A 20,280-nucleotide genomic window follows, 5' to 3' on the forward strand; every position below is an offset into this window, starting at 1 on the left:
AAATAGTCCTGGCCTTTTTAAAAAGCATACGGTTTGGAAACAGGGTTTAGCTGAGAAAGTAATCCACCGAAAATGTTTGACGCTGCTGAGGAAATCACTTAGAAACGAGCACAGGGTCTGAGTCGTAGGCTGTACCTTGTCTGCTTCTTGGATGTCACAGATCTTGACACCTGTCGCTGGGTTCACAGTCGGGAATGTTCTCCCTTTGCTGGAAATGTGCCATTCATTGTTGATAAAAAGCTGCGGAAATATGGGGTCACTTTTAAAACGCATGCTATTTCTCACAGACACCTTTGTGACTTATAAACTAGGATGAAAATAAATCGTTGAGCAAAGGCCTTTTCATTGCAAGTGCACGTGAGATATTGATATTTAATCAATGCAAAGTTCGTTGTAATACTTGCATTGATTGTTGCTGCATCGTGTCTTACCTTGGTATGATGGATGTCTTGAATCTTGGCCGGCTGGGGGAAAGGTAAAGCAGGGATCTCCTCGGTCACTCCGTTCTCTGCTTTTCCATTGGTGGCCATGCTACGTCACTGGTATAGTCCAGAAGTCCGCTCTCTACTGAACCACGTTACACTCCCTCAGTGGGCTTTATAAGAACGCCGAGTTCCTCCCTCCGCAATGAACAGTTGAGGGACGTTGAACTCCGCCCCGATTAAAATATCAACAGCACTCATCTAACGCAAAGCTGTTCAGGAGACCACTTTAAATTTTGCATTTGTGAAGCTAATTATTATCAGCAGCCAAAAGATAAACTAGATCGGCCTATCTATTTTAATCTGCAACTTGACCTTGGGGCAAATTGCAGGTTTTACTCTCTCCCATTCAAACATTTCAAAGGCTATAATGGAACAAAACAATTGAATGCATTGCAATTTACAGTGTGTGTGTGTGTGACTGTTTGCGTGTGTATATGTGGCTTTGTGTGTGTGAGTGTGTGTGTGTGCGTGTGTGCACGTGTGTGTGTGTGTCTGTGTGTGTGTGACAGAGAGTGCAAGAGAGACAGAGAGAGAGGGGGGAGAGGGAGAGTGTGTGGTGTGTGTCTGTGAGAGAGAGAGAGAGAGAGAGAGAGAGAGAGAGAGAGAGAGAGAGAGAGAGAGAGAGAGAGAGAGGAGAGAGAGAGAGAGAGAGAGAGAGAGAGAGAGAGAGAGAGAGAGGGGGGGGGGGGGGGGGGGGGGGGGGGTGGGGGGGGGGGGGGGGGGGGGTGTGGGGGGGGGGGGGGGGGGGGGGGGGGGGGGGGGGGGAGAGAGAAAGACAGTGTGGGTTGTGTGTCTGAGAGAGAGAGAAGAGAGAGAGAGAGAGAGAGAGAGAGAGAGAGAGAGAGAGAGAGAGAGAGAGTGGAGGGAGGGCTAGTGCGTTTGGGTGTCTGTGTGTGTGAGAGGGAGAAAAAAGCGAGAGAGGGGCGAAAGAGGGAGTGTGTCCGTGTGTGTGTATGTGTGTGTGTGTGTCAGTGTGTGTATGGTATGTGCATATGGTGTGTGTGTGTGTGTGTGTGTGTGTGTGTGTGTGTGTGTGTGTGTGTGTGTGTGTGTGTGTGTGTGCGTGTGTGTGTGTGTGCGTGCGTGTGCGTGTGCGTGTGCGTGTAGCAGCCAAGTGTGAGTGGGTGCGGATTTGCGGACAATTTGGAAAACAGCCGAGAGTCAAGAGCAACAATTTCACACCTGAGTTATTGGCTGTGCCCACGATGTAAGTAATGAGACAGAATTCATGCTCTAGCACAATATTGACATTGTAGCAGCGCGCCTTTGATCTGCCTCTGGCGGGCATATGCGGGACGACTTCGAGGCCTTCGTCAGTGGCGCGAAGGTGTGATGAGTTGTGATGGTGCTCGCGAGGTTGGTTTTTGCACCTGGACCTTGTGAAGTTGAATGGAGTTGGACACATGCAAACAAACGCTTTGTTCTTAGCGGACAAAAGCAGTTCCTCTCTTTCTCTGTGGACTCCTACTCAAACACAGCCCGCCATTGTTTCCCCTTCGTCGCCTCTTGTCACTCTTCATGTCAAAGTTTAATTAGGACAACGAGCTTTCGCAGCCTCATTTCTCACTTCAGCAACTTGCTAACACTTCCTAATGAGATAAAGAGAGAGAGAGAGAGAGAGAGAGAGAGAGAGAGAGAGAGAGAGAGAGAGAGGGAGAGAGAAAGAAAGAGAGAGAGAGAGACCTAGAGGGAGATAGGGAGAGAAAGCGAGGGAGAAAGGGAGAGAGGCAGAGAGAGGAAGGGGGGGAGCAAGAATTGGATGAAAGAAAAGGGACAGAGGGAGAGAACTGGGGAAATTGCTATGAAGACAAACAGGCACAGAAGGAGATTATAAGAATAAAAATCAAGGGGTGGTGAAAAGAGTGAAAAGAGAAAAAAAAAAGGGAAAAAGCTACATGCCTCTAAGACGGAAAACCTTGCCCCTGGCCAATGAAAATTACAATCACTTATCTTTATCAAAACACATTTCAGGAAGAATTGCCGCATACTCGTGATGTACATATCGCCATCCTTACTTCTTCAATCCTTTTCCTTAAAAGAAAACCTGGACACAAACAGGTGCATCTCCTCTGGGCTTCGGGCCCTCGTTGACCAACTTGTAGACCAACTTGTAGCCAAGCTGTTTAATAATCCGTTTTAATCAACATGCTTCAAGAGTGGAGGTTGCTGGATACAAAGGGGGTACTAGGGGAGGGGGGGGGGGGGTCTCCTTTCGTGGGAAAGTTGGTTCAGGTGACCTGCTCTGCCAGGCATGGCTGCCCGTGCTAATTGGCGTAGCACACCTTCTAACGAAGGTCAAGTCCCCTCCCATCAGTATACTTCAGAGCCAATTAAAATCATCGCAGAGAGAGGCTAATTGAGCCACTGGACCTTTTGTGAGGAGCTTGTTATCGTTAAATTGCCACTTAACAAAAACAATGATACATGGAGTCACGTTACCTACGTTACATGTTTACTTGAAACTTGTAAACCGAATAAGATTTAGGAGAATTGACCGTTTGTGTTAATTCTGCCCATGTTGGTTGAAGGTTAAATAGTTTGACACATTATCTACTATTTAACCTGTGGCTTGCGATATGCGCTCAAACACGATAGCGCACAAAACACGACGCACACATCTGCGGCTGGCGTTAAATGAACCGTAATGTGTCCCTTAATTCATTTAACTTAAAACGGTTTTCCCTGACCTTAGACAGAAGGCACTTGACACTTGGATTTTGCAGTGTTGCAGTGAGTCAGACTAATGTACTAACAAGTGCGAGGGGTTACCCTTATTCCGACTGCTTGCATAAAACAAAGGATGCATACACCTTTCAGACACATATCAGAGGGATAGAGATCAAGGACAACGTGTGGGGAAGAGGAAGAGAATGGGAGGTGGGTGCAGATAGTGGTGGTGGAGTTGGAGGGTGGAGTTAGAGGAAACGTCGGAATGGTGAGTGTGTAGGTGGCGTTGATCCTGTTGATAATGTTGGTGGAGGAGGTCCTGGCGTTGACACCGGGTGGTGGCGTTGGTGGCTGTGGTGGTGGTGGTGGTGGTGGGGATAATAGTTTACATGGGATGGTGATGGTGGAGTGCTGTGGTGGTGGTGGTGGTGGTGGTGGTGGTGGTGGTGGTGGTGGTGGTGTAGGAGGGCTGGACTACTGAGTTAACAGTGTCCAGGTGTTCGAGCCTCCAGAACAAAGACTCTTTTCAGGGCGCTGATGAGAACTCTTCGTTCCTCCGTTTGTTGCAGAATATATTTAGTCAGGCCCAGATAAAGGAGAGACCGGCCTGATGGTGGTCACACACACTGTAGGGCAAACACCAGAACATGGCTGAGAGGAAGAGAAAGAGCTAAATCAGCCCCTTCCTGGCCCATAAAGCTGTGGTATACACCAGGAAGAATTTCATTTTTTTTACTAAATACAAAAAAAAAGGTAACTACTAATTACTAACCCTAACCCTTTTTTGAGATTTTTCCATTATAACATTTTCATGGGTGCATTTTCTTCGTCTAAATCTTATAAAAAAATGTGCACTATCAAATAAAGTGAAATGTTATCTGTATGTGAATACTGGGTCTAGGATAGATACTGGGTCATACACAGGCAAAAGCTGCCCCTTTGTTTTTTTGTATATTTTTTTTACAAATTATGAATGTATTGTTTACTACTACTAATAACACTAATACTCCTGACTGTGTGTTCTGTGTGGCGCCCCACCCAGGGAAGAGGTACTGTACGTACGGCTGATGGGGTTTCTTAATCCTGACTGTTGGTTTGAGCCGGGGCCATGCGAGCCCCTGTGACAGGTCTCTCTCGTCCTCAGCCCCCCCCAGGGACGGTGAAAGTGAGCCCCCTGAGTGTTGACGTGGGGGCCCCAGGCCGGTCCCTCTGAGCCTTTCTCATGCAGGGCCACGGCCCCGCGGTCACTTCCCCAGCCGGTTAAGGCCCTGAAGCGGAGGACGTTGTGTCCCTGAGCAGAGCAAATTTCCAAAGTGCACTGACAAGCGGTGCTCGAGGAGGAAGAAGGCAGCGCAGGTATGGATGTCTCTCATCGCCTGTTTCCAGTCGGCTGTAGATTGTCTTTCGTACCCGATGACATCAGCACAATCGGGGGTGCCGACGGGCAGACGGGAAGGAGGGAAAACGAGGCCTTCTCCATATTATGCTGGTTTGACAATTTTTTTTTTGAATAGTGCAAAAATAACAGAATGTGGTATTATTGTTGTTCTAATTATTAATATTATATTAATTATTATTATTATTATTATTAATTGATTATTAATAATAGTATTGTGAAAGAAAATAGCTGTGAGCGAAAAACAATTTGAGAAGTTTACTAAGAACCAATTCCCTTGCTCTTTTACAATCGCCGTTGCCTTCCACACATGAAATAATAAAATAATACAAAATAGCATTTTTCAACCTCAACATTTAGTCATTTAACAACCGACAAAAGCCAGACATCTTTATCTAAAGCCACTTACAAGTTAGGCTGTTAATAACGGAAGCATAGTACTAACTAATTACTACTAACTCAACTAACATCCTAAGGAACATCCTTACTGTGTCACCAGCGATTTATTGCTGTTTATCTTTCTTCTGACAAATGCACTTATTGTGTCGCTCTGGATAAAAGCGTCTGCTAAATGCCCTAAATGTAAATGTAATTAAGTTAAAAAATAAATTCACAAGCGACATTATTTGTTATCTATTTATTTATTATTGATGTTCTGACAAAATAAGGTTAAATGCAGGCAAAAACAAGGCGGTCACATCGAACAAAACACCTTTTATTTTCTTTCTTTTCCATGCATTTTCGGAACCAACCGGCCCGAATGTGTATCACTTTCCTCTTAATATGCCATCTACCTGTTGGCTAAGTGTGACCGGCCCCGTTGAAGCTCCAGAGGGGAGCTGTTGGGCTGAAAGGCAGTCTGAGAGATTGTGTATCCCGGGGTCCACGTACACCCCAGGTCATCTCTCCCAGGACCAGTAAAGAGTTAGCGCTATTGTGTGTGCGGGCAGACCTCATTGTCAGAAGCACTGCTCTAATGTGATGTATTGAATGACTGAACCATGTTTACATCTCCCCTCCATGGCCCTAGATGCTTACTTTGTGTGTGTTTCTGTGTGTGTGTGTGTGTGTGTGTGTGTGTGTGTGTGTGTGTGTGTGTGTGTGTGTGTGTGTGTGTGTGTGTGTGTGTGTGTGTGTGTGTGTGTGTGTGTGTGTGTGTGTGTGCGTGCGTGCGTGCGTGCGTGCGTGCGTGCGTGCGTGCGTGCGTGTGTGTGTGTGTGTGTGTATGTGTGTTGATGGTAGTAAGATGATGGGGACTTGCATGTCATCTGGGGACGATTATAATCCCATAATGAAATGATGAGATGATATGTTATTGTAATCTTCTGTAATCTGCGTTTCCTTTATGCTTCTACTACCAGTCTATAAAGGGATAAAGGGATACCAGTTCATGAAAATTCTTATAATTCTAACGAAACGCCAACACATTATTCATTTTTCAATAATTGTACAGACAAGAAATACTACACTCACACTAACTGTTAACATTGTGAAAGACTGTATGCAAATGTAATCAAATCAATAAACCAAACTATCAAACCAGACCAGTGGAAGATCCATGCCGGAGCATAGGGATAGATAATATCCTGTTAATTAAACATTTTCTGTATCACAAAAAAATATTTTTTAAACAAAATGATATAAAGCTATCCCTGCATAATTCTCACCATCACTTACATGTTGTAATAGCTCTCGATTCTGGCTCTCCTGAAAAAAAATGGCATAGACTACAGGCCAACACGCACACACACACACACACACACACACACACACACACACACACACACACACACACACACACACAAACACGGACACACACACACGCACGTGCATGCGTATGCACACACTTAGGCGTCTGTTCGTGCTGAGAAATGCAATGCTTTAATGGCAGCCACTGAGGACATATCAGCCGCTCTCGTCTTCCACTGTGAGGCTCTGAGGCGAGCAGTACTCCGCGGCTCGGGTGGAAGTGTTTTGGGTAGCCGTCGAATCAATACACTCTATTGTGTGTGGTGGAGGGGGGGGGGGGGGGGGGGGGAAGGGCCCGGACCGCAATGCTGTCTCAGTCGCCCACACCATCCAGGCTGGTTGCCTGCTTCTCCTCTACTGTTCTGCGTTACAGCGGTCATCTCGTGTGAGTGTGTCCCACCACAGTACACACCGTAGGGCAAACCCCAGGATTACACTCACACGGTTCGAACCGATGGCTATCTTTCTCTCGTGTGCTTATTTTCATGCATATCGCCGACCCAATCTCTCCGTGTCTCTCTCCATCCGTCTCTCTCTCTCACCCTCTCTCTCACCCTCTATCTCCCTCGCTCGTCTGATTACTTCCTTGCCACGTATCCAGTTTATTCCTCCTCATTGGCACGCTCTCACTCTCACTCTCTTCCCCTCTCTCCTACTATTCCTACCCAGCTCGGTCTGCCCTGTCTTCTCCACTGCTTTGGGCTGTGGGGCTAGGGGGCTAGGGCCCCGCTGCACTCTGGATCAACACAGGCGGGACTGTGCTTACCTCCCCCCCGGGAGCCTGTTTTCCCCTGTTACGCGTCGACCTCCGGGGTCACTTCAAGCCTTTTATTAGGGACAGTCAAATTGTAATGTTATTGGATATACGGTGGGCCCTCTCCATCCAGACAAAACAGCACTCAGTGCAGCCAAAAACAAACTTGTTCAATGCACCGGTCGGGGAGTAGAGGGGCACCAAGGAATGGCCCAAAAAGAACAAGAAAAGTCAGGGGATTCCTGAATGAAAGGCCCCCTGGCTTTTAAATATGGTAACAAGCTAAAGGAGATGCCGGTTGTCCCATTCAGGCGGGCAATCACGGTTGATTCTTGAGGCTTTTAGATTTTATTTCTGGCTGGGGAGAAAAGTGAAGTGAGGGCACCGAAGAAGGCACTCCATGTAAAGAGCGAACAGAGACAATGATGAGAATGGTGTGACTTGAGACTACTCTACAGGGCTGTTGCCCTGTTTGCTTCCTTTTTTGAGGGCATGCCGTAGATGAGAGCCATTAGTTGGTGAGCCTGTGAGAGAGGGCTTAGGCCACCCCTATGTTGCCACTGTATAGAGTGTCCTCTGTGATTGTATAAAGGTCTGTTGGCCAATTGTTGTTTTGGTCCCTTTTAAGAAAGGTTCTATAGCCGTTTTCTTTCATTGGAGAACGCCCACACAACATGGACTTGGTTCTGAAGTACTGTTTACACGAATGTTTAAAAATAGAATTGAAAGCATGAACTAACGGATAAAAGAATAGAAATGGTTCACATAGCTGTAGCAGTAGATTGCGTTGTACTGCCGTTCAGGAATCGAGGTTCCTGGCGTGGGCACTCAACAATTTTCGGTCCTATCGTACCTACATTGTAACTATTTGGTTTCTCTCACACTACTTCACATTCTAATTTTTGGGTTCACCCAGGGATAAATTCTTGTTCTTTTCCTTTTGAATACCCAATATTTACATTTGGTCATGCCAAACAGGGAACCACAATGCAATACAGTAGGCTTATGATAAACAGCTCTGTGTATCATTGTGTGTGTCACACACAGCCTTGTCCCTTGGACTCATGACAGGGCAAATCACTAACACATACAAACAAAGTCAAGTGATTATAAAATGGGGGTTCCGCTTATTTCAGGAATTAAACTTCATAATATCTTCATGCATTTTATTTACAAACCAAATTAAAACATGTATTTTGGAATTTTAGAATGCCACCATGCTCCGTGATAAGCGCTGCACACCAACAGTTTATTTTACATTCCTAGACAATTTAGCTCCGGTAAAGCTGCCTTCAATATATTTATTAAAAATCCACCAATCGACAATTGTTCACCGCACCTCAATGAAATGTGCTAGCGTTGAACAAACTCTGAGAACACCCTCTAAATCAGCAGTCTGCTCTGTGGTTTCCACAAGCATTGCAAATTATAATTGTTATTGGAAAAGTATGTACTATTCTCAGTATTCTGTGACTAGAGCATGGTTGTCATTTCACGTCAATCGTCTGGGCTTGAACATGATGACTGCCTCCATTTTGGAATCCCAGGAGCATTGGCATGTTAGCAATGGTTTGTTGGTGATTATTTTATAATTCATTGGGAAATGAGTTGTCTTTATGGGGAAGTTTCAAACATTGTCATGTTTGAAACTGCCTCAACTTTGCTTATGTGAAACATGACAAACGTTAGCCCTCATTGATTTAGGATTATAGAATACTACTCAGTACTACTACAGTCCTATAACAACTCTCTTGAGTCCTTTCAATATGGTGGAGTAGCGGCAACACAAGGTCTGATGGAAAAGCCCTTTACTGGTGAGACTGCTGTTGCACTGGGGGTGAGGGCCCCAGCCGACCAAGTCATCTCCGTCCCCAATGGCATATGGTAGGCAGACTGTGTGATTAAACATGGGGGTGAATGAAGCCAACGTCAGATCTTTCACTGCAGCTGCGGACTCTTTAGTCTCTGTAATCAACTAAATACAATCAAGTCCCGGATTGACATGTTTATGAGAAAATACATGATATATCAAGTATGTTTACAGGAAGTAAAATAACAGGAGGGGGGTTGGAAAGAGATCATTTTACATTATTGACTAAAAAATGAAACAACGCAACGCAGTGTGTGGATGTCTTCATCAGATGTTATACGTTGTGCCTGTTCATATTTGAATGAATGTAAAATCTTTTTTCAATTTCAATATTACTTGTGTCATGCATATGTCGAATAAAACAGAATGTTTGTGTTTTTTCCAAGATAAAGCCAATAAGTGCTTTCGTATCTTATGATCGATACACTCATGTAACAAACCTTCGTTATGAGGTCTTGTCTCAGTTCGGCATACAGAAGTCACTTCCCAGGAGGTCAAAGAGGAGCACACACAGAGAGGAACTGGGGGTGTATCTCCTCAAACCCCAAAGAGCACAGTCAGCAGCAGGATTTCCCACACTCCACTGTCACCAAATCACCAAATGTGCTTCTTCGGGTTTAGTTGAATTCAGGAATCCAACTAAGCCCTGTGAAACACGCCTTGATTTGTGGCTGATTGTTATCACAGATTCATTCCATGGACCCATGCAGTGCCAGTGAATGCACTTGTCTGGTGGCACTGCCATGGTTCTGACTACTGTTACCACAGTGACACAGTTGATATACCTGATCAGGTATACATGGACACACCAGGACAGATACTACAGTGGAACAGAGATGTTGTGGTGCCATGCAGGGCTCAGAATAAGGGAATGTGGGCACTGGCATGCCTGTGCTAGGGTATTCCAATAATGGGCCTTTTAGTTCTGCCTCAGTGGATCTTGCATCTGGCAACAAGGCAGGGGAGTGGAGGAGGGTGGGGGTTCACCACAAAATTAAGTCCTGATAAAATGGTGCAGCCAACAGCTGGTGCTGGCAACAAGGGAGCGGAGGGCCTGTCAGAAAGAGGGCCCTTTGTTTCCAGTCTCACACCGCTGACCCTTGATGCTGGCTCATCTGCCGGATCGGGCGATAACATAAAGACTCCCTTGAGAAGGTCCCATGGAACTCGGCCAATCGCCGCTTCTGGAATGCCATCCCGTTTCATTTTATTTTTCCCCCCTCATTCATCTCACAACAATTTTGAACGCCTGTGAAATTGGAAGGAAAAATTGCATTCATAATATAGGTCTAGATAGATGAAAAGGATGCCGCTTTTTAAGTATTTAAATTGCTGCTCCTGCAGGCCCATTCCAGTTTCATAGAAAACGTTTGTCTTTTTTAACTTCAGTCATCTCACAACCATTCTGGACGTCGGTGGGACTGGAACATTTGAAGGCATTCATAAACAAGAAAAACAAAAAATAAATGCTGCTCAGTGGTTCTAATGGCATTTCTTAGAATCAACCAAACTATTTGTCTTAAATGTTTTGCAAGACAGGATACATTGTTGGGTTCCTGTTTGTATTGACATTGTCTTATCCTTCTGGAACCTTGGCAGACAGGTGTCACGTTCAGGATCCAATAAGCCAAGTGACTAACGTTCCCAGTCTCTCGGTTTGGCTGCTGTCCACATCCTGTAAGAGGCCTCTCCTGGATTCCATATTGTGTTTCTCCTAAATCTCAAAATCGTGTTAGTTTGATTGCCAAAATGAACGCCCACAGCCACAGAAAAGCAATCTCCAGCGACATTAATTCAAGAGTTCGGAAAGGATTAGGAGGGGGAAAAAGGCAACGCACATGATGATATGATAATTACAGCAAAAAGCTGGATTTTAAACGTGAAAACATGTCAGGTAATCAGCATTGGCTTGTGTTTCCTTTCATGTGCATTACAGATCTTCAGGGCTAAAACCATTATGCCAAAAAGAGAAAATCTCTTCCCTGGGCTTCAAAGAATGGATAACTATACAACACAAACAAGTTACTGGGAAGAAGGCCAAAATGATATCCAGTGTTGGCCCTATGTAGACGATCCCTTGTGTGAGCATTGGAGTACTCGTACCACCTCATCAGGTACAGGGCTGAGAGGCAGAGCTAGGTTTTTCTTTACACGACACCGGGTCCCCCTCAGAAGTACACAGACGTCTTACAGCACCGGTATTGTTCCCACTGTCTGAAGACTCGCCCGGCAACAGAGGGAAGCCATTGTCTTATCATGTAATCCTACCAGTGACCCGTTCAATGATAGCACCCCATGTTGGGTAAAGTAAGACATAAATATATCACTCTCCGCTATTAGGTCACTTCAGCTTAGTCCGGCTTGTCTGACTGTTCCCTAAAGAGGACAAATGGATTGGAAAGCAGAAACCCAGTCTTAGGAGCATTCTCTGGAAACATAGCTAGAGGAAATAAAATAAGAGGCAAACGGGGGGGGGAGATGTTGTAAAGTGACACAGCTCCAGAGGCAATGCCAATTCCTTTTTTTTTATCATTACGACAACCAACTATGGGAGAATTAAAGTGTGTTTCGCCCCCGGTCCTTCCACTGCAAGCGTGAGCATGCAAATCTAACCAAACAGATTTCCACATATCTTGTCAACACTTATGCCAACTGGAGTGGCTGGATGGATATAAAGATAAATAGATATGAAAATAAAATGATATATATTATACATAGTTAGTTCCTTCTATACTAAAGAAAAACAAAATATAAAGAAAAAGATAATATGCAAATGAAATACACAAATAAGAATAGTGATTTCAAATTACAAGGCCTAAAATACTATCCATGCCTGAAAAAACATTTATAGAAGATGCCATTTTTCCCCAAAACAATTCCTGCACCGTTTATTCAAAGCTAGATTATCACAGCTTTACCCAAACAACTTAATTCCAAATAAATTTGAACAAAGGGATTACTTTACATACAAAGTTCTCATACTCTCATTTGACTCATTCACAGAAACCAATGAAAAAAATCAAATCACAAGTTATTTTAGATTTATTGACACATCTTGAGTTCTAGTTTAAAACCTGCATATTATATACATTCAGTAGTTGGGGTGGAAGACTCACAGCCGCCGAAGAGCTTCGTAAGACAAGTAAGAACAGTTCCCTGACTGGGAAGACTCTTGAGCAACCAGGCATGAAGAAGGCAGACGATGTAGGTCACACCAAACTCACTCATGACCGTCATTCACAGCTCTCGGTAAGAAATAGTCTGGAATACAAAATGTGGCATAAAAACTCTGACATATCCAAAAGCATGTAAAGGGTGGTGAAACTATGGTCATGAAAAAATATCACCCAGCAATCCTATGTGTTTTATAAGAGCTTCATCGTTGTTTTGTTCCAACCGACAAATATGGACGTATTAAATAACGTCACTCACCGATAGAGTTATAGTGATGGTAGCTGAACCTGATATCCAACACTTTCCAACTTTAAGGATGTGTTAATAAATTCACAGTTCTCCAGAGACATTTTTTGTTCAGAAAATAAATCCCCCCACCCCCTACCATGACACTTGAGATCTTTCAGACCTAAACATAGTGAAGTCATTCTCACAAAAGGGAACAAATTATTCGACTTGAACATAACAAAATATTTATATGAATCACACCAAACATAGTACGATACTTTCCAACATATTCAAAAGACACAGGAATACGTACAGAAGATTTTTGCTTAAATAAATCTACAAAAATATCTGCTGTACATTGTTACATATTTACATTTCACTTCTGGTGATTGTGTAAACATTAATACATTTTTTCCAGAAAAAACCTAAAGCACAGTGAATACATTTGTAACCAAATAACTTAAGATGAAACAGGATGAAATAACTCATCACACTCTGATGCAACAGTTGTTCAAATGGCAGTATTTGAAGGCAATTGCACACCAATCTCTTGCACGCCAAGAAAATTTTCGCCTGATGCTCTGGCATGACCAATCCTGCTTTTGCGTGCTAGATGTAAAGCCAGTCCAAGCAACAAGTCCTGTAACTTGTCTACTCAAAACCATTACCTATTAATGCTTTATGCGGTCCAAGGAAAATCAACCCATATTTAGTAGAATAACATTTCACTCACTTTTCGATCCCCGTAGCAAACATATTGGTGAGCAATCCTATTTAACAATCACCAATCAAATCCAATCGTACTGGCATATATGCACATGGCAATCGTTCCAATTAGCAAAAACATCGAGAGGCAACAATCATCTGCATCATTATTAGGGAATTTGAGTGTTTAATAAACTGCTGTGTTATTTCATCCATCAGCTGAAATAACCCAGGTACCGAGATAAGCCGGATCTCTGCTGTTTCGGCACCTCCTCAAAATAAATTCATATAAATAAAAAAAGTCACTGCAGAGAACCAAAGGACCGAATGTACACTCTCCGTGGTACGAGGGCAATATAAATGTTGAGGGATGTACAGTGCGCCCCCACGCCTTGATTGCATAGTCTTGATGAGAACAGAGAGAGTCCACAGGCGGACTCCCCTTGGCTGTGGTGGCTGCGGTCACACATTGTCAAACTTGTGTTTCAGGTAGTCTTTCATGACCTTGGCGATGGGTAGCTCGTCCAGGAACTTCAGGCTCTGAAGCCCGATACAATGACGTATTTTTACACGACACAAATCTTGCAAAGTCCGAGGTTGTCCTGAAACATAAGAAGAGAAGAAGAAAAAGGTTATTCCGTGCCGTCGTGAGTAAAGATAAGGCAAATTGACAATGCAAATAAAAACGAAATGCCATTGTTTCCAGGAAGTGATTCGTGCGTGCTTTATCATCAGAACACCCACAATGGGTCGCAGCTCGGACATGGACCACGACAAAGGTTCTGCCTGGAGCACAGCCGTCATACAGTCCCGGAGTTCTACTGTTGCATCAATCTGCTATGAGCCAGCGCTGACGTTAACCACCAAGGGGTGGGAACAGGGTGGGAATCGCTCTCTTAAATCAGACGCGTGACGGTACGCTGCCACTGTGCACAAAAATAAAAAATAACAATTATTTGACCTGCCATGCGGATAAATATACAGGCCAATCCAATTGATAGATGGATAATTTATTGTCCCATTGGGGAAATTGTTCATTGTCAATTGTTTATTGCAATGAATTGCAATAAACAGATTCACTGAGAATAACAAATTCACTGTATTTCATTTGTAACCCTACATTTTTGTCCCTATTTTAGTATGAAATGATATTACATATCAGCCATTTGCTGATGGAATGTGTTCGTTTTGGACATTGACATGTTTTAAGACTGACAATCTCAGGCACGTATGTAAGACGGTCCAGGGCAGTTAAATATACAACCAATGAGCAAAGGAATATGGAAACGTGATTTACCTTGATGTAGAAAATGGCTTAAAAGACTTTCTGCTTCACTGTGATTACTTACAGATTCCCTTTTATTATTAAATATTTATTCATCATTATTTTGGCCGGACATAGTTAGTTGTTATCTTTTGTAATTATTTTATTTGTTTGGCTTAAGCAGTCCTAGCCTTCTTAGAACAAGGGGATCTTCGTAGGTGTTCCTTCAAGGTTTCACACGTTATTCCTTCATCCTTTGAGGGGGTGGGAGGTGGTTTGGTTTCTGTGAAGCCCTTTGGGAATATACTAATACACTCGGACTATGACTATCGGGCGGACTATATACAGCACGACTATTGTTTCGCTTAAAACATTTCACTATGCTTGCGCATAATAACGTCTTCAATATATATACGGGCAACATGGCAGTGCTTTATGAAAATAAGCCGCTTTGTCATGGGAGTCCCAGATGCAGCTGTGCCATTCAGGCCGCTGTCTCTGACGTGAGAAAAAGCTAAGGGCTGCGACAGCGATACGTCTGTGTTAGCCTTCAAAAGAGTGGGGCTGCCACTCATCCCTGCGTGGGACAGGTTTTCATGGCCGAGGGAGGATGAGTTAATCCACCGAGGTGCTGCTGTAATCAATAAGCCGGCGGTCATGTGATCTGCCCCAGCGTTCAGAGACCCTGTGAAGGGCATTGTCTCAGACGCAGCGCAGCCCTTTGATATCTTTGATATCAAAGTTTGGGGGGCAGCGGAGGAATGCGGGCATTGTTCGAGCCTAAATCATTCGTGCTGCAGGTAATGTGGTCTCCCCCCCCCCCTCTTCAACCAGGGCTTGATCTGTGAATGAACACTGGTCATTATAACCTCCCGTTGGCAGCGTGCCCGCTTTCTGTCTGTACATGTCTGAGATTTCTCCTCTTCTCAACTTACATGAAAATAGTCCATCACTCCCTGTGACTTGGACCTACACATGGACCACTTGCCTCTAAACCAGACCCTTTTCTGTCCTAATCGCTTTAATAGCTCAAAGATAAGGCAGGCATAAATTCTTCTTTCATAATTTATGTTTCTGCTTTTTCTACATCTCCAATGAAATTCTCTGAAAATATTAGTTTATAGTTATGCATCATCTATATACCCTATGTGCAAATAAACCACCACCATCCATATCGTGAAGCTTCAAGCCATGAAGCTATAAGCTTGACTAACTTAAGCAATAAAGGCAGCATTTTTTTCTTAATTTGTAAAGGCACGCAATAAATAAAACACACATTAACAAAACATATGTTTTCATGGTTTACGTCAACATTGCGTAGGTAACTCTGTGAAAACTGACTGTAACTGGTGTGAACCCTTGGGGTTGTAAAAGAAGGAAAAACATGAATTATGAAAGACTGCCTGCCTTATCATTGAACTCGAAGAGCGATTAGTCTCAAATGGGGTCTGACTAACTGCGCCATGTTGATGTATATATTACAGCCCAGCCCCACCACACCGGCACAGCTTAACGCACAACACGGCCGAGGTCAGGGTCCACCTACTTGTGACCTCCTGTAAGAAGTCCAGACACGGCCGGCTGACCCCCGACATGCTGACCGACACCGCCACCGGCGTCTGCCCCTCGTAGTTGCGCGTGTTCGTGTCGGCGCCGTACGCGTGCAGCATCTGCGCGCACTGCGCGTCGTCCCGCAGCGCCGACAGGTGCAGCGGCGTCTGCCCGTCCTCCAGCCGGCCCAGGTTGGTGTCGGCGCCGCGCTGCAGGAACATGCGGCAGTACGCGTGGTTGCCCTTGATGACGGCGTAGCGCAGCAGGAAGCCGTTCTGAATGTCGATGTTGGCGCCGTGGTCCAGCAGGATGCGCACGCAGCTCGAGCGCTCCCGGATGATGGCGAGCTGCAGCGGCGTGGTGCCCTTGTCACTCAGCGGGTCCACCGCCGCCCGGAACTCCAGCAGGAGGCGCACGAACGAGTCGCGGCCGTAGTGCGCCGCCACGTGCAGCGGCGTCCAGCCGTCGTTGCTCTTGGCGTTGATGATGTCGCCGCGGAACTCCGACTCCAGCATGAGGCGGGCGATGCGGGCGCGTCCGTGCATGGCGGCGTAGTGGAGCGCCGTGAAGCCGCCGATGAAGTCCTTCACCGTGGGGTCCGCTGGGGGGGGGGACAGGGGGGGGGACAGGGGGGGTTAGAGAGGTGTGGGACGTGTTGGTGGCAGAAGCAGGGTCAGTCAACTTCAAGTGTTGATTATTGCAGTGTATCGATCCATTGAGTTGCTAATTAAACATGATACATCATACCGTCAGCTTTGTTCACTCTCATGTAGTCGTTGTCGTAACCAATTGGAAACACCAGAGACATAAAACGTGTTGTGTGATATCTCACTAAACACTTTTTTTCCAAGAACAACAAAAATCGAGATTAATTCAGTGTATTATGACAGGACATTATCAGTATTTTTTAGGGGTGTGCCAAATAATCGTCATGACGATGCATCGCGATTCTAATTTTCACGATCTACTGCATCGATTGTTGACGCCAAGAATCGATTATTAATTAAAAAAAATGAATAATTAAAAAATATATATATCTTTTTTTTATATTTTTTTTATATAGTTTTATAAAGCCTATTCACTTTTTGTGGCATCAGTTTGTCCTCTTATGTTTATGAAATGATATTGTTGTTATAATGGCAGCTTCTTCCAAAAGGGGAAATGTTTGAATGTTTTCATTTCATTGGTAAAGGACCACTGAGGCCATGTAAACGGCACTGATTATCCTTATTTTGTTATTTTAAGTTTTATAGATCCTTAGCACTTCTTGTCAGTGTATCCAGTAATAGTCGTTTCAATAAATACAGCCATGTATGAATTGAGTTGCTTTGAGTTATCAATTGACCACACTATCCAGATCATACACAGCCAGTAAGCCACTGGTAATGGCTTAATTTTTTTTTAACAGTGTTCAGTGAAAATTCGCAATGCATCGCAATAATTCAAGTATCGCGATGCATCGTGATAGAATCGCATCGTGGCATGTGAATCGTGATACGAATCGAATCGTGACTTCTTTGGCAATACCCACCCCTAGTATTTTTGTGCTGTATGTATTGGCTGTGTCGGGCCGTCAGCAGAGAGCAGAAGAAGTCAAAGAGTTGTTGTTGTTGTTGTTAAATGCACATGTTGGCAAACTTTAGGAAAGAAAATAAGCATCCATCTGCTTTTCAGAAGATGTACAATTCTTGTGAGAAGAAGAGAAACTTTGTTGTCAGAAACTGCTCGGAGCCATGACAAACAGTAGGTCTATTTAGGACTATAACTACCATTATTCCAATTTAATGGCTGAATGTTTAATACCCAAACATAGAGTAAAATTGACAGACCAAACCAAATATTTATTTTTTCAATGACTTCAAACCAAATGTGTTTATAAAACAGAGAATTAGTTGCATTCTATTCTAGTGGTAACAGACTAAATTCTGCTTTTCAGTGGAAACAAGTAGAGAAGGTTCCCTCCGGAGAAATAATGCCCTCTAGTGTATGAAACTATAAACGTCATTGATAGTGGGATCTTCCAGACACTTACATGCAAACATTTGTGTCACCCATTAAAATCTAGTGTTAAACAGCAACTTTAAAACCTACAATTACTAAATAGTTAAACACTATTTAAATTGAAAATGCTCTGCCTTATGTCTACAGTTTTTAAGAATCACAGAATCAGGACAGCAAGGGTGCAAAGGTCATATGGTTTCTTTCATGAACCTGAACTGCCGTGATGATGAGGATAGGAACTTCTTCATGGGAATATGGTTTTTTTGGTGTTATAAAACACAATATCGATCCACCCACTTTCTTACTGACAAAGTGGTCCTTATCAGTGCAAGTACTGAACAGTACATAAACTGCAGATGCTTGCTGTGCATAATGGCCAGAGTGCAGGAAAATTAGACACATTAAACAGCGAGGAAGTTTTCAAAATATCCATTTGTTTTCAAGGCACAAAACCGCCAAATTATTCATTTCCCATTCCCACTTCAGACCAGTTTGGAAAAACTTTGGAAAGTTTAACTGCTTCTTCCTAAAGCCAAAGTTATGTCCCGAACTTCAACATCCAAACCCCAACAACGTATTATAAGCTATACCTGAGAACAAAATGCTGTCAACCACAAAAGAACCAAACCCTCTCACCTCCGTGCTCCAGGAAGACCCGTACACATCTCTCCTTGCCCTTGGCGGCAGAGAAATGGAGCAGCGTCCAGCCGTTGGCGTCCCGTACTTTGGGGGAGTAGCCTTGCTCCAGCATTCTGCGGACAGTGCACACATCCCCAGCCGCCACCGCAGCCTGGATCTGCAGCTCCTCATGCAGCTCCGGGTTCCTTATGCATTGATGGTTCAGCATCCTGTCACATTTCGTAAAGGAAATGTTCTGCTGCACAGGACATCTGGTATGGACAAGGACATGACACGCATGATAAGAAGGGATTAGTAGTTGTCGTTGTTATGGCTTGAACACAGCTGAGTGAAATCGATTGAACTGCAGCGTTTTTAGTGTTGAGAATATGTGTGCCTATTCGTACCATAGCGAGCAGACACAAGCTGGGATAAAACAGTCTGTCAGTGGTCCAAAGTAGTGGCTTGCTGGTCTGGTATATTACTGGGGTAAAAGGATAAACATGATAACTGAAGTGAAACAAGTTTGTGTTTACCAATATATCCCTTGCTCCCACATTCTAGCTCACAGGTATAATATATTTGGTGTATATGCAACGTAGCACAGGCAAATTAAGTTAAATAAAGTTGATCAGTGAAACAGCCCATATTCATCTAATAAGCTGTTAATGTAATTATCTTGTCACAACTTATAGAATAACAGAGACAGTGAAATGAATACTATTATAATTTGTACACTTAGCTGGTCAACATTAAAAGGATTGGGTACATTTAGTTGCAGCAAGAGTTCACACAGGCGCCTTTACAAGAGTAATCCAGAACACCGTTGACTTTTGATATATGACTGGGACTCTCAAGCCATATAATGCAGTCTGGAAAAATGACACATTAGTGCAGGCAGCTGGATATAAACCACAAACAATAGAGTAACGTTAACCTTCCAGCAAGGAGCGCCTGCTAACATCAGGTAATACAACTGAAATAAAAAGGTAGTGTTTGCTTCTCACTCCTCCAGCTCCGAGTATGAGCCAGGGTAGCAACGCTAGCTACAGCAGCCCTACGCTGTTAGCTACCAGGCTAACTTTAGCAGGGACTAGCTAGCCTCAACTATGCATTAAAAGAGTTCCATGTGCATGAGTTTCTACACACAGCCACGATGTGATGTGTTGATCGTATGTTAAGCAGTGGGTTATATTTCATGGAAAATGTCAGCGCTTTACAGGTAATGTAAAACAAAGACTTACTTGACAGACGGTAACAAAAAAAAACCAACCATGGAATCTGTGTGTTTAAGCCAATCAGCGTCCAGAAGAGAGTAGAGGTGTGTTTCAGCCAATCAGCGTCGACAGAGGAAGAGCGTTGACACACAAACATCCGGCTGCAGAATGAAAATACCTGGCACAGTCCAACATGCATGTCATAGACGTGACTGAATGGACAGATCTTTCAGAATAAAAAGCACTGTTTTATTATGTATTATAATGTTAATATTTCTCTACCGATATTAATTGGTGGCTTTACATTCATATTAAATATTATTTTAAATTGATAGACAGTATACATACACATTGCTGTACATCTTTCTTTCTATTTTTCTATCTATATATAAATCAATAGCATGTCCCCAGTTCATTTGTATTTGTTTATAGACGTTGACATACGATCGATGCGTCGTTTACGTATATTTGTTCATGCTGAATGAAAGCTATAAAGAGATGCAAAATAAATTAAAATAATTTAGCATAAATTAAGACTCTTCCAGAAAGGTTAACATATTATCTATGAAGATGAAAAAAAATATATATATATTGTCATATT

At 43.6% G+C, this 20,280-nt stretch overlaps 2 protein-coding genes across 5 annotated transcripts in view; both read right to left on the bottom strand.

Moving 5' to 3' along the window:
- Positions 1-581, bottom strand: part of aldh1a3 (aldehyde dehydrogenase 1 family, member A3) — a 12,225-nt gene extending 11,644 nt beyond the window's left edge. Inside the window, exons 1-2 of the mRNA XM_056608402.1 lie at positions 432-581; positions 136-240 (exon numbers count right to left, since the gene is read on the bottom strand). Coding sequence (XP_056464377.1) covers positions 136-240; positions 432-530 — 204 coding nt within the window. The 5' untranslated portion in view covers positions 531-581. The remainder of the gene's footprint in view (positions 1-135; positions 241-431) is intronic.
- An 11,066-nt stretch (positions 582-11,647) lies between these two features.
- On the bottom strand, positions 11,648-19,788 carry asb7 (ankyrin repeat and SOCS box containing 7). 4 transcript variants are annotated; one of them, XM_056608245.1, is made up of 5 exons: positions 19,707-19,788; positions 18,870-18,946; positions 18,481-18,734; positions 15,839-16,444; positions 11,648-13,630 (listed from the first exon to the last, which is right to left on the bottom strand). In XM_056608245.1, the coding sequence occupies exons 3-5, from the start codon at positions 18,689-18,691 to the stop codon at positions 13,491-13,493; spliced, it is 957 nt and encodes a 318-aa protein (XP_056464220.1). In that variant the 5' UTR covers positions 18,692-18,734; positions 18,870-18,946; positions 19,707-19,788; the 3' UTR covers positions 11,648-13,490. The 4 variants fall into 4 exon arrangements, with proteins under 4 accessions (XP_056464220.1, XP_056464222.1, XP_056464221.1 ...); XM_056608247.1 differs by having other exon boundaries at positions 19,736-19,786; XM_056608246.1 differs by lacking the exon at positions 19,707-19,788 and adding an exon at positions 19,232-19,700.
- Between the last annotated feature and the right edge of the window lie 492 nt (positions 19,789-20,280).

The sequence above is a fragment of the Gadus chalcogrammus genome, chromosome 14 (genome assembly GCF_026213295.1).
Source record: "Gadus chalcogrammus isolate NIFS_2021 chromosome 14, NIFS_Gcha_1.0, whole genome shotgun sequence".
Taxonomy (NCBI): Eukaryota; Metazoa; Chordata; class Actinopteri; order Gadiformes; family Gadidae; genus Gadus; species Gadus chalcogrammus.

What these genes read in the sequence shown, in the direction of transcription:
- asb7 (XM_056608244.1), bottom strand. Translation starts at nt 19,738, where the DNA reads ATGGTTGGTTTTTTTTTGTTACCGTCTGTCAA. An exon ending in GGTCTTCCTGGAGCACGGAG is followed by an intron (nt 16,445 to 18,480) that starts GTGAGAGGGTTT and finishes CCCCCCCCCCAG; the next exon opens with CGGACCCCACGGTGAAGGAC. An exon ending in CTTCTTACAGGAGGTCACAA is followed by an intron (nt 13,631 to 15,838) that starts GTAGGTGGACCC and finishes CTTATGTTTCAG; the next exon opens with GACAACCTCGGACTTTGCAA.